The 15310-nt window shown below is 38.4% G+C and overlaps 1 protein-coding gene across 2 annotated transcripts in view; it reads left to right on the forward strand.

The window, feature by feature from the left end:
- Positions 1-6661, forward strand: part of ppfibp2a (PPFIA binding protein 2a) — a 27264-nt gene extending 20603 nt beyond the window's left edge. For both annotated transcript variants that reach the window (XM_016486901.1, XM_016486902.1), the window contains exons 19-21: positions 2099-2224; positions 5811-5999; positions 6097-6661. In XM_016486901.1, the coding sequence (XP_016342387.1) occupies positions 2099-2224; positions 5811-5999; positions 6097-6300 (519 nt within the window). In that variant the 3' untranslated portion in view covers positions 6301-6661. The remainder of the gene's footprint in view (positions 1-2098; positions 2225-5810; positions 6000-6096) is intronic.
- Positions 6662-15310: the final 8649 nt, after the last annotated feature.

Raw genomic sequence — 15310 nt, forward strand, 5'->3', positions numbered from 1 at the left:
AAAATGTTTTAAAGAGCATGCGAGAGTTAGGCGAATTGTTAATTTTGTTATGATAGTACGTCCTTTTAGCAGTGGAGACATTAGCAGAGAATGAAGAGAGGAGTGATCGATATAGATTAAGGTCAGTAGGATTTTGTGATTTGCGCCATACTCTTTCTGCAGCTCTGAGCATAGAACGATGCTGACGGAGAACATCAGATAGCCAAGGGGCAGAAGAGGTGGTACGAGCTGGCCCGGAAGACAAGGGGCAGACAGTGTCTAAACAAGATGTAATAGTGGAGCAGAAAGTATGAGTAGCACTGTTAACACCAAGAGATGATAACTGTTCAGGGGAAGGAAACAAAGATGAAACCATAGCAGATAGCCAGGAGGGTGAGAGTGAGCGTAAGTTACGTCGAAAAGTGACATGTGTAGGGGTATGTGTTGTGTCAGGAACTATGTTGAGGTTAAGAGTGAAGAGGAAGCATTTCCAATCATTAGAGATAAGCAGACCAGTACCTCGACCTCTTCCAGTCAGACCCCGCGTGGGAAAAAGATTGTCCTCTGGTTTGATCCATGTCTCTGTCAGGGCCACGAGGTTTAGTCTTGAATGACTTGTTATAGAAGTAATAAAATCTGCTTTGCTTACAGCAGACTGGAAATTCCAGAGACCAATAGAAAAAGGAAAGTAGTGTATTAGTAGACATAGGCAAAGTGTGCAGGTTGTTAGGATTGCGCTGCCTATAATGTGTGATGCGTGGTTTGCGAGTGGTAGTAATAGTAGGGATATGGAAACACATAGTAATGCTGAGTTCACACTGCACGATTTTAGCACGATTTTTCACTCGCCGACAGGTTTTGCGAAATCGCCGACAAATGCCCAAAGCGATACTTATGTCCCTTGCCGGTGTCCCTGCTCGGATGAGTCGAACAATAGAGTCGATGGTCTTTACACTCTTCGGTCTTCACACGAGGGCTGCTGCGGAATACTAAGCTTTTTATATTCGTCTAACAAAGCTCAAATTGAATTCAGCTGGACACACTTTCCTATTTATCACAACAAATGGCCAAGCAAAGCGCACGACACTGACAAAGTACGCGATACAGTACGAGACCAAACGCGATTTCAGCACGTCTCCACACAGTAAACAAAACAAGCGTTTCCTAGCAACGACAACTGCGCTAAACACTGAGACAAGAAATAAATACACTTACAAGCTGCTTTGAACTTCTGCTGATTGACTGCTTCTCACAAAGAGTATTTCGTTACACTGTTTTGCTGGCGCTTGAACACACTTTCCTGTTTATCACAACAAATGGCCAAGCAAAGCGCTGGCAAGGTACGAGATACAGTACGAGACCAAACGCCATTTCAGCACGTCTCCACAGTAAACAAAACAAGCTTTTCCTAGCAACGACAACTGCGCTAAACACTGAGACAAGAAATAAATACACTTACGAGCTGCTTTTAACGTCTGCTGATTGACTGCTTCTCTCAAAGAGTATTTCTTTACACTGTGTTTTGCTGGTACTTGAACACACTTTCCTGTTTATCACAAATGGCCAAGCAAAGCGCACGACACTGACAAGGTACACGATACAGTACGAGACCAAACGCGATTTCAGCACGTCTCCACACAGTGAATATACTGTGTATATATATATATATACATATATATATATATATATATATATACTAATTTTACTATGGGTATTTCATATTTGGTATAAACCTATATAAAATCATATAAGCATACTGAGTATTTGCATATGTTATTTAAATAAGCTTGTATATATAAATTACACAGATTATTTTTCACATATATTGTGTTAACATGCATTATCATATAAAAATCATATAAATATTTTTTTATATATGTATTTGAAATAATTTTAAGATGGGTATTTAAGATATGGTATGAATTTATAACTTTGTATATCCCGAGGATGTATATATGTAATAATAATATATTGTATTTTAGTACAACATATGACAACAGCACTCGTGATATAAGGACATATGTCATGTATTACATTACTGTATGGGCAAAGCATGGATAAATCTGGAAACACTGAACACTGAAGACATTGAAATACTATATTTCCTTTTTTTATGCAGAATAAGACATCTCCATCTGAGGTGGTGCAGTGGTCCAACCATCGTGTGATGGAGTGGTTGAGGTCAGTGGATTTGGCTGAATATGCTCCAAACCTGAGAGGCAGCGGTGTTCATGGAGGCCTAATTGTGAGTCAGTTTTACTGGTCACTAAAGTACTACTGCTTATGATGTTTAAATATTGCAGTACATTAAACGTGCCATATATACAGGTGCATCTCAATAAATTAGAATGTCGTGGAAAAGTTCATTTATTTCAGTAATTCAACTCAAATTAAATAATTTATTAATTTATTAAATCAATTCAATGCACACAGACTGAAGTAGTTTAAGTCTTTGGTTCTTTTAATTGTGATGATTTTGGCTCACATTTAACAAAAACCCACCAATTCATTATCTCAACAAATTAGAATATGGTGACATGCCAATCAGCTAATCAACTCAAAACACCTGCAAAGGTTTCCTGAGCCTTCAAAATGGTCTCTCAGTTTGGTTCAATAGGCTACACAATCATGGGGAAGACTGCTGATCTGACAGTTGTCCAGAAGACAATCATTGACACCCTTCACAAGGAGGGTAAGCCACAAACATTCTTTGCCAAAGAAGCTGGCTGTTCACAGAGTGCTGTATCCAAGCATGTTAACAGAAAGTTGAGTGGAAGGAAAAAGTGTGGAAGATAAAGATGCTCAACCAACCGAGAGAACCGCAGCCTTATGAGGATTGTCAAGCAAAATCGATTCAAGAATTTGAGTGAACTTCACAAGGAATGGACTGAGGCTGGGGTCAAGGCATCAAGAGCCACCACACAAAGACGTGTCAAGGAATTTGGCTACAAAAGTTGGTTAAATGACCATGGTGTTGGTGTGCTTGACTGGCCAGCAAACTCACCAGACCTGAACCCCAGAGAGAATCTATGGGAGCTGTATTTTCAGCATCATTACTCCAGTCTTCAGTGTCACACGATCTTCAGAAATCATTCTAATATGCTGTTCTGCTGCTCAACATTTCTGATTAAATTTATTAAAAACATTTTTGTTATTTCAAAAATTAGAAATGCTGTCTTGGCAACAGGGTTATTATAGTTAACTAATACTAAAACCATAAAAAAATAAAAATATATTTTAGCTAGTTGACAAGGCAATATTTCTCACTATAACTAAAAATGAATAAAAAACTATATAAGCATATTTAATATTAAAAACAAAATGACTAAAACTAAAATGAAAGTGAAAATGGAATATAGCCTATATGTGTGTGTATATATATATAGAGATAGATAGATAGATAGATAGATAGATAGATAACAGGGTTGTCCTTTCTAATAAATAAAAGTAAAAACCTGCTCTAAAACACTGCAGTCGTCGGTACATTGAGAGTAACCACCTGTTCAAGTCATGACATGCTGACAAAACAAGTTTCAATACTATAGAAAATTCATAAACATTTATAGGTCAAAAAGTGAGGGAACACTTTATTTAGTACTCCGCAACTTGTACTGTCCAAATGAACAACAGTTGGAACTAGGACTAGAAGGGAAATAGGACAAGGAGGAAGGTATAAACACAGCTGTTTTATTGAACAAAACAAAGAAGATAATCAAAATTAGGAGAATAACAGGAGAAACCATAAGACATTGCAAACAATTCAAGACAAATAACTTTACTAAAAGAGGCCAAGATATACTAGAACTGATGAGGGGTAAAACAAGGAACAGGTGTGAGTTTATTGGTAAAACAGGTGTTATACAAATAAAAATTCCAAGAAACTGAACATAACTGTAACAGTACATCCCATCTGGTAGGCATTGTAAACAAAAACTACACCTAGGTGGTGGGAGGGGGTGATGATGACTATCGGGAGGAAGGAAGGAGGACTAGGACCCCCAGGTGAAATAGTCCATGGTGGTGCCATGGTGGAGTCCAGACTCTGCCTGTTTGTTGTTGTTCCAGACTCTGGTTGTTGTTGTTATTTCCATTGTTCATTGAGTTCGACATGAAAGAAAGAAATTAGTGCACTGTCGGGATAGTGGGTCTGGTGGGAAAGGTCCAAGAAGTTTCCTGTGTGGTCCTCGAGAGAGTGATCTTCCTGGGTGAGGAGGAAGAGGTGGACAGCTGCTAGATCCATTGTATTTTATCCATTGTACCCGTCATGACACGTGAGGCAAACAGGAGAAGGAGGCAGGTATTTTATTGAAACAAAACCAGATAATCCAAACAGGGAGAATAGGAGAAATCGTATGGCAGTGCAAATAATACTAGACAAAGAACTGAACTGAAAGAGGACAATATATACAAGAACTGATGGGCAAGGGGGAGAATTTATATTTACATTTAGTCATTTAGCAGACACTTTTATCCAAACTGACTTACAAATGAGGACAACAGAAGCAATCAAAACCAACAAAATGGCAATAATATGTAAGCGCTGTGACAACTCTCAGTTAGTCTTAACAAGTAGCAAGTTTTTTTTTTTTATAATAAATAAAAATAAAAACAAGTAGATAAAAATAAAACAAGTCAAAATAATAGAAAGAGAATATGCTACTGTTACAGGGTCATTTTTTATAATAAATTAAAAGAAAACAAGAAGATAGAATAGAAGAGAATGTTAGCATTAGAGGTTCTTTTTTTCATCCTTATGTGAGATATTGAGAGATTTATTTTGTTATTTTATTTGCAGTTAAGACTGAACTGTAACTGATGATTTTGCTGTCTACCTGCAAACTACTGTACTGAGAAATGTTTTAAGCACTTGTGAAACAATGCTTAAAAGTGAGGATGTTTTCAAAAATATTGCCATGGATAGTTTGTATTAAATATTAACTTCTATTAATTGAATCCAATCAATATTTGGTGTAACCATCCTTACCTTTAAAACACTCAAGGTTCAAGGTACACTTGTGCACAGTATTTAAGGTACTTTATCTTGTTAACATAATTCTTCTATAGATTCAGGCTCAGTTGGTTCTCTTTCCGGAATGAATCAGTGTTTTTGAACAAATCGGTTAGCCAAATGATTTAATGACTTACTCATAAACACAGCCACCTACTACTTTTGTAACCACCTACTACTAATCTTGTAACCTACAGAAAAGTCACTGAAAAATCCCTGTTGCTAATACACAGGCTGAAAGTTTGTCTAGAACACAAATGCACACAAGTGTAATGAAACAAACAATGAGAAGAGATGTTTGACAGTTATATCAGTGCACTTGAAATGCTTAGGTTTGCAGGCACATCATTGTATGATAGAGCTGAGGACAGAAGGCACAAGTTTGTGAAGCTGTTAACATCACTTACAACACTTAGGCAAGGTGTTTTATTTGTTGTAACAATTGTCTATGTATTTGAACTATTTAACCAAGGACATCTGCCCTTGTTCTGACCTCACATGAAATATCATTATCAATGTTAGCAACATCAATATCAATGTTAGCAACCACAAATACATAATATTACTTATTGGAAGAGAGCATTTCTGATTGGCTAATTTTCTGCTGAAAGGTTGCTCCCCAACTCCTTTTTAATACTTACAAAAGGGCTGTCAGTGTGTGACTTCTCAGGACACCTATTTCATTGTCACATAGTAGAAACATTTTATGCATGGTATTTTATCTATTTTAATTTGCAGTTTTGATCATGTTAAACAAACTGATTTTACTTTAGCTGTAAAATGGGTGAAATGTCCCTTTAATTTGTTTGTATTTGCTTATCAGATCCTGGAGCCTCGCTTTCATTCTGAGACCTTGGCAATGCTGCTCAACATCCCTCCACAGAAGACCCTCCTAAGACGCCACCTCGCCACTAACTTTAACACACTGGTGGGGCCTCAGGCCCAGCAGGAGAAACAGGAGTTTGTCAACGCCAGTGGGCATGCACCCCTTACCACCACTGCCAAAGTCAGGGTATGATATTCCAAACAAAATAATCAATTTTATGCTACATATAAGTTGCAAGTATAATTTTTGTCATGTTGTAATTTTATTAATTTATCTGTCTTAGCCAAAGAAGCTTGGTTTTACTCATTTCCGACAACTAAGAAAGCTCAGGATGGATGAATCAGCAGATTATATCTGCCCCATGGATACAGGGAACCCACCAGCCCTGAGTGGGACACCAAAGCGGCCATATGGAAGCTTCAGGGGGATCAGCCCCATCCTGGCCAGAGACTCAGACAGACTGGAGCAAGTTGGGTCTAAGAACTGATTCACTGCCTCTTCAATTCAGCCATTCTTAGCCAAACAATGACATGCTTACTGCCAGCACTGCAGTAACTCCACCCTGATGCTTGAAGAACTTCAGCATTAACACCATCAATCAGGAGAAGCCTATAACTGATTCTTCAGTGTATCATCTGGATATGCTGAAAATGACATGAACATGGGCTCTGAAAAACATGAGGATTTTATCATTATTATTATTGTCTGTCTTTAGGTAGTTCCAATGCTGAAATACAATGCTGACAAACTCTTGATTTGAGTTTCTTGATTTTATTACTTTTAATAAATATTTTAATGCCTATCCTTAAAATGTATAAATTATTTTATTACCTTAAAAAAGGTTTTGAAATGACCAATAAACTGTTTCTTTCATGATATGAACAGGTCCTCTGTAGTAAAACATGTATGCCATATTGCAATTATGCATTATAAGATCAGTAACACTTTATAATACTGTTCCATATAACTACACAGGAACACGTGACTAATGCAATATTAACATTCTAGTAACTAAATTAAAAAGAAATGTCTGTTACTCTGAATAGGGAACAAGATGCTTTGTCGGTAGGTGATACTATGGGAATACACCCCAGATGTGGAGTTTGTCTAAAGCCTGTATAGAAACTAGGGATGGCTCAGTAACACCTTTTAATGTCCGATAATTAAATATTTAGTATCTGCTGATGCCAATCTGATAGCAGTACTGTTTTGGTCTTGATCAGTTTACTATATCTACACAATACTTCATTATAAATAAATTGAGCGGGTGTCCTGCTCTCACATGATCTGCCAATTTGCTGTTGAGAATTTCTCAACCGCTTTTGACTCCAGCTCAGTTCTTTTTTCAAATGACATTGACAATACTGTACAGCTGTTTAATGATCATTGCACTTTGCTACTGGATAGAGTGACTCCTCTTAAGTCTCGGCAAATCCCCGTTGTCAATACATCTCCGTGGATAAATGATGCCATCCGCAGTTTCAGGCGTGTTTGTCGGAAGACTGAGCATTTGTGGAAAGCTACTCAGCTCCAAGTCCACCGCCTGCATCTTAAAGAGCTCCTGTCAGATTTGAATGTGATGATTAAGGATGCTAGAGCATCTTATTTTAAGAAGTTGATATCTGCCTGCAAAATGAATCATAAATCTCTGTTTGAGACAATTAACAGCATTGTTTCTCCTCCTGTTACATTACCTGTTCCTGTGTTTTCTAATGATGACTGTAACCATTTGTTATCTCATTTTATGGGTAAGGTTATGGCTGTTAGGGCTAGCATTGTACCATCACCAAGTCATCTTACAGTTACCTCACAAATATTTTCAATGTTGGACTCCTTTTGCCCAATTTCCCTAAATGATATCATTAAGATAGTGAGTATGATGAAACCTTTCCAAAGCTCTGTGGATATTTTGCCTACATCCCTGGTTATGAAATCCATTACATCTATTGGCCTGTGTTTGGTTTCAATTATAAACCTTTCTCTAAAGTTGGGCCAGGTCCCTAGGTGTTTTAAACATGCTGTTGTTCAGCCTCTCTTGAAAAAGAGTAATCTTGATCCAACATCTTTGAACAACTATAGGCCTATTTCTAAATTGCCTTTCATTTCTAAAACCTTGAAAAAAGTTGTGGCAATGCAGTTAAATACTATTTTGGAGGCCCACAATATTTATGATAAATATCAATCTGGCTCTCGTACAATCCATTATCCAGAAACTGCCTTACTTAGGGTCTCAAATTACATTTTGATGGCTGCTGATGCAGGTGACCGTTCCGTGTTTGTTCTATTAGATCTCAGTGCAGCATTTGACACTGTACATCACTGCACTTTGATTAATAGATTGTATTCCCTAGTGGGCATTTCTGGATTGGTTTTATCCTCCTCTCTGTATGACAGGAGTTTTTCTGTGTCTATAGGATCTTATATGTCAGATTCTGTTCCTTTGTCTTGTGGTGTGCCACAAGGCTCTGTGCTCGGCCCTCTGTTGTTTAGCCTGTATATGCTTCCTCTATTTTGCCTACATCTCTGGTTATGAAATCCATTATATCTATTGGCCCGTGTTTGGTTTCAATTATAACCCTTTCTCTAAAGTTGGGCCAGGTCCCTAGGTGTTTTAAACATGCTGTTGTTCAGCCTCTCTTGAAAAAGAGTAATCTTGATCCAACATCTTTGAACAACTATAGGCCTATTTCTAAATTGTCTTTCATTTCTAAAATCTTGGAAATAGTTTTGGAGGCCCACAATATTTATGATAAATATCAATCTGGCTTTCGCAAAATCCATTCTACTGAAACTGCCTTACTTTTGGTCTCAAATGACATTTTGATGGCTGCTGATGCAGGTGATTGTTCCGTGTTGGTTCTATTAGATCTCAGTGCAGCATTTGACACTGTTGATCACTGCACTTTGATTTATAGATTGTATTCCCTAGTGGGCATTTCTGGGTCGGCTTTGGATTGGTTATCCTCCTATCTGTATGACAGGAGTTTTTCTGTGTCTATAGGATCTTATATGTCAGATTATGTTCCTTTGTCCTGTGGTGTGCCACAAGGCTCTGTGCTCGGCCCTCTGTTGTTTAGCCTGTATATGCTTCCTCTTGGCAAGATTATTACCAGTTTTAAAATAATATTTTATCATTGCTATGCCGATGACATTCAGTTATATATTTCATTTAGTCCTCATAGTCTAGATAAACTGTCTGTTCTACAGAACTGTCTAGTCTCCATTAACAAATGGATGGTAGACAATTTTCTACAACTTAATAACGATAAAACTGAGATGGTGATCTTTGCCCCTGACAATATTATGCCTAAGATTAAGCAGGCTATGGGGGGTTTAGCATTTTTTGACCGCAGTGACATAAGAAACCTGGTTGTCATCTTTGACAGAGCTATATGTTTTAACAGTCATGTAAAGTCTGTAGTTTGTTCATGTCTTTTCCATCTCAGGAACATTGCTCAGAATAGACCTCTGGTCTCAAAAAAAGAGATGGAGATGCTTACTCATGCCTTTATCTCATCACAATTGGATTATTACAATGTTCTGTATACTTGTTTGAACAAATCTTCTATGGAGAGGCTACAAGTTGTACAGAATGCAGCTGCAAGGCTTTTGACTAGTTCCAGCAAGATGTCCCACATTACTCCTGTACTTAAGGACCTTCATTGGCTTCCTATTGCTTTTAGAGTGCAGCTTAAAATTTTAGTTATTACTTATAGAGCCTTGCATGGTCAGGCACCCTCCTATATTCAGGATTTATTACTTGCACATTCTCCTGGTTGGTCCTTAAGGTCTTCTGACCTGGTCCTTTTAACTATTCCTAGAATACGTCTTAAGACAAAAGGTGATTGTGCTTTCTGTGCTGTGGCTCCGAGGCTCTGGAACTCTCTCCCTTTAACACTGAGAACTTTGGGTTCTGTAGAGTCTTTTAAAAGACACCTAAAGACACAACCCTTTGGACAAGCTTTTAATTAACAGTATAGTTAGGCTGCTATTAAATTTGTGCGATATTTGGTATCTAATTTGTTTTGATTTTATGTTTTATTGTATATTTGATTGCATGTATGTTTGACTTGTTTTACTGATATCATTGTAAAGCACTTTGTGACTCTTTGTCTGTGAAATTGTTTATTAATAGGTAGTAAGGTAGTTGTTAAGTTTAGGAATGGATTAAGGGATCTAAAATATGGTCATGCAGAATAAGGCATTAATATGTGCTTTGTAAGTACTAATATATAGTCAATATGCTAGTACTATGCATGCCAATAAGCAACTAGCTAAAAGTGAGAATTGGTCCTTAAAATAAAGTGTTACCAATAAAACATATACACGTATCTACTTATGACTTCAGAAGACTTGGAATATAATGCACAAAACCTTTGATGGTGCTTTTATTATGTTTGTTCTTTTTTAATCTAGACAATAATAATCATGGGTAATGTACAGTATCGGATTTGGATCGATCCCATCTGCCTGATACCCGATCTGACAAAATGATTAATTGTTGGACCAGTAACGATACTCAGTATTGGATCAATGCATCGCTAATAGAAACAAACCGATTAATTGGCTGAGGGAGCTGATCACCCCTCAAGGCACTGTGTCACTAGTACTTAAAGGGGTCATGAACTGGCTTTTTTATTATTTTCTACTGTTGTCTGAGGTCCACTTATGACGTTTCTGTGGTTTTCACAATCAAAAACATAAAAATCAATAAGAATAGGCTATTTTCTACCCTGGTTTTGAGGCCAGCGCGAGAAATGCTCGGTTTTTATGGCCATGCCGCATTGAAGTAAACGCCCACTGCTATGATTGGATAACAGTTTTGCATAGTAAACTCACTACAAACCAACTTCATAGTTGGAGCCTTCCAATAGAGTCTGGCTGCAGACATGCACTCTCAGACACATGCACGCTCAGTCGCACGCATGCGCACTCAGGAAAGGGTGGAAGTCAATACCTCTACATTCAAGTCCATCAGCCAGTCCTCAGTCTCTTTTCCCTCACCCTCAGACCCCAGAGGGTTAAGACAAATTATTGGCGTGTTTGACACACATGCTTCACAACCGGTTGAACAAAAATGTCCTCATCAGCGTTAATGAAATGCAGGTTCGATTGTAGCTTTTGATAGGAAACAGAGATGTTTCCTTTTACAGGTTCACTCTATGCTGCATCAGTACCAGAAACTATGAGAACACTATAGCACAGTAGCCAAGCTACCCCTTGCCTCAACAAAGACTAACACAAGATATGAACTGACTACTGACAAACAGATAAAACCTGAACCATAACCAGGAGTCCAATCCATATCTAAATTACTATCGAAAATTTGATAAAAGTGTGCGGAGCGTCCCAGCCTGCTGCCACACAAATATCTTCTAAAGACACTCCTTTATGCCAGGCACAAACTGCATGATTTTCAAAGTCATGGGATCGCTGCTATTCTCGCACTGCACAACTGTCTTGGGTACCTTCTGTTGCTGTTGTGTGGACTCTGCACCAGTGGTTTTCAATCCTGGTCCTGGGGACCCATCGCTCTACTGCACATTTTGTATGTCTCCATTAGGGGTGTGCAGCAGAGCCAGTATTTGTATCGGTAACAATCACAAAATTATTTGTATCTGTATTCAGAAGTGGGTGGGGCTTTAACTGGAAGTTCGTACAGTTACATGAGAAGACCTATGGTTTATGGTCTATGGTTTTAGAGCCATTTTTTGTAGTTATCACTGAACAAATATGCCGTGTTCAACTGAAATATTTATTTATTTATTTATGATTAGAATATTTATTTAAAGATCTTCTAACAGTCGGAGCCGATAACCTTGTGTAGTGATGTTGTTAAAACGTCACCATTAATTATGTGGCCAATGAGCTACTGCCTGGTTAGGGTATATAAGTTGGTTGGTTCTGCCTTTTGGCGTCATGGTCGAAAGCCCGCCCCTTCCTTTCTGCTATGGACTGCCAAGTGTGGTGTTAGGCTGCTGAGATATACTGTGTGCAGTGCGTTGTTTGCTCTCAGTGTTGTGTGCCTTCATGGCTCCCATTGATTGTGGCTTCTCAGTATAACAAAGCCCAAGTCGCAGCACCAGCTGTTGTCGCTTTAACCTTTAAAGAGCCTTTAAAGAGGTTGTCATATGATCCTTAGATCTGTTGTCATGAGCATCACACCATCGCATTAACGGATTGAGTGGGAGCATAAATTAATATCAGCCAATTCTTTTAGCCTTAATAAAAGTTGTTTGTACGGAGATTCACGCCTCTTGCTCTTTTCATGTGGAACTTATTTGCGTGTCCTTATTTGGGTTATTTTACCCGGCATTTCGGGGTGGCGTAGTCACTACAACTGGGCCTCTTGCTACACTTGCATAGGCAGTTCTTTGAGATGTAGTGTGGTTGTGCTTTGGGCAACACGAGTTTGAGTCCCAATAAATCAATATTTAAATGTCTTCTAATTAAAACAGTAAAGGTTCATACGCAGTTTGGAAATATGGAAATTGATATAAGTAATTTCCAGGAAATGCATGGGAAAAGGCAACTGCAACTGCTATTTTATTTGTGCTTATTTCATTCATGGAGTTTACACTAATTTACTGTACTTCACACATTCGTTATTGCGTAGTAATTTTAGACATTTATGTAAAATATACTTTCCCTTGACTGAATTAATTCAAGGCACACATTTTCATTATGCAGAACTCTTTAAGCGAGTCTTTTTTTTTAATTCACTAAACAAATCTGTGTGTACCACACAAACCAGCAAAAGATAAAGAAGCAAACATGTAGGCCTAGTAGAAAATGTTTCTAAATTGATTATTAGCCGACACTTGACAGAGACCTGGTTTGGTTTTTGAGAGAAGGAGACACAGACGGCAATGCGGTTGTTTGATTGGCGATCGTGCTGTGCTTATTCCATTCATTCGTGTATCATATCGTACAAGGTTTAAATAATTGACATTTAAATATACACAAATAGTAGAACATATATGATGTAGTATTTTAGTTGATATTACTCTTGCCAAGCTCTCATTTCTGAGAGATGCACGGAGAGGCAACAGCAGTGCGGTTGTTTGATTTGCACTCATTTCATTCATAAAGTTTACATTCTTTCACTTCACTTACTCATTATTGCGTAGTGACATTAGAGGATTATGTATACTATCACGAGGTGTGACTGTGTCAGCCTCAACCGAATATTATTCGGGCAGAATTATTCGTTATCCGTTATTCATTTTGAAGCCATTATCCATGCCTTTCCGAATAAGGTATTTGGCTTCGGGCACACCCCTAGTTGCCATTAACTGACACACTCAGCTAAGTTCATCGAGCTCTCTCCTAACGAGCTGAATAAGGTGTGTTAAAAATGGAGACATACATAATGTGCAGAGTGGTGGGTGCCCAGGACCACTGCTCTACATGATGGATCCGTGACAGGGGGTCATACATTGCACAATTTTTCAATAGAAAGTAATGCCAACAGCTCTGTCTGGTCTACAGCCATCTGGTTTCACAACCAAACACATGTGAGAAGCGATGCAGGAAATAATGTAAGATCATGAGTGAGACAGGAGTTCTTGGAGGAGACTAGATTTCTTCATGTTAGAAATTGTAGCCTGCAAGAAACTGGCAATAAAAGTTGTCTGTATGCTGGTTTGCAGCAAACAAGAAAAATATTTTTTTTGCAGGTCTATGACTCCACCCTCTGAACTTTCCCTTGCCCTATATCATGCTTTCTCATTGGCTGTAGGTCATCACCAATGTCAAAACATTCACACTGCAGGATTCTGGATCGCTGACAGGATGAGATATTTAACATGCCAAACATCTCAGGGATTGGCGACGCATCAATGCTTCTCTTAGAACACGTCTTTGATAACACTGCGCAATATTGTCACACACGTGAACAAGCACCGATTTCAGGCATTTGTCTGTGATTTCCACAAAACTGTTGTGATTGAAAGTTGGGACTAAAATGTGTGTGCGCCCAGCATTACATATAGTCCACTGTCCTAGGTGTGTGACTTCATCTCAGGCACTAACAATGTCAAAGAAAGTGATAAATTGTGTCCCTTACCCAATGCAACATTGTATACTTTGCAACATCCTCACCTAATGTGACATCTTTACATCCGATATTTTGTAGCCACAAGCCATTTGCAGCACACACAAAAACAAAGAAATAACTGGTTTAAGTTAAGCTACTGGCTTTGTGTCCCTTACAGAACAAAGTATGTGCAGACTCTCATTCTCTTGTGACTTAAAAAGCAGAGGAGAAAATGACTGCAACACCATAACTTGAGAGCAGAAAGCAGTGGAAACAACCTCAGGGATATTCCCTATATTTGGGCACAAAACGACCTTTCCCAAACCAGGACAAGGACCAGCATACAACCCCCTAGTGGAGGAAGCCCTTACATTTAAAATGGTCTCTTTCACTTTAGGTGAGAGACTAAAACCCACTGAAGAGCCCTGTTAACAGGCCAAACCTAAAGTTCCCACATACTCTGCCGAGTATGCCATACTGTGCCCCAAACCTAAGCCAGAGCACCTACTCCCAGAGGTACTAGAGACAACCAGAAGTAATAATAATAATAATAATAATAATAATACATTTTATTTATAGTGCACCTTTTTCAAACTCAAAGCGCTACAACATGTACACAAATGAGATCAACTAAGTAAAAACATACACAATAATAAACTATAAATTAAAAGCTTGACTAAAAAGATGCATCTTAAGAAGTTTCTTAAAATGATCAAAAGATGTAGCATTCCTAATAGATGCAGGTAATAAGTTCCATAAATTGGGGGCATTGTAGGAAAAGGACCTCCCCCCCCATAGTTTTTAGTTGACAATGTGGCTGGCACAGAGAGAGAGAGCAAGCAGAGCGGAGAGAGTGAGAGGGTATGGATGGAATGACCAAATCACATATGTAAACTGGAGCCAATCCATGTACTGCTTTGTATGTTAAAATCAGAATTTTAAAATCAATATGTGATTGAACTGGAAGCCAATGCAGTTGCTGGGGCACGGGGGTAATGTGCTGGCGTGAGGATGTGTATGTCAAAACATGGGCAGCTGAGTTTTTTATATGTTGCAACCTCTTAAAGGGGTCATATGATGCTGCTAAAAAGAACATTATTTTGTGTATCTGGTGTAATGAAATGTGGTTATGCGGTTTAAAGTTAAAAAAACATTATTTTCCACATACTGTACATTATTGTTTCTCCTCTATGCCCCGCCTTTTTGAAACGCATCGATTTTTGCAAAGCTCATCGGTCTGAAAAAGCGAGGTGTGCTGTGATTGGCCAGCTATCCAATGCGTTGTGATTGGCCGAATACCTCAAGAGTGAGACGGAAATGTTACGCCCCTCACATGCTGTTGATGCCGTGTCCGGCCGGAGCGACGAGACAAAACATTAAAAGCCATTACAAACGAGGCATTTGTTGCATCCAGTGGGGACATAATTACTCATTATAATGACTTATACTGTCTTTTTAC

The sequence above is a fragment of the Sinocyclocheilus anshuiensis genome, unplaced genomic scaffold (assembly GCF_001515605.1).
Source record: "Sinocyclocheilus anshuiensis isolate Anshui unplaced genomic scaffold, SAMN03320099.WGS_v1.1 scaffold866, whole genome shotgun sequence".
In the NCBI taxonomy this organism is placed as follows: domain Eukaryota; kingdom Metazoa; phylum Chordata; class Actinopteri; order Cypriniformes; family Cyprinidae; genus Sinocyclocheilus; species Sinocyclocheilus anshuiensis.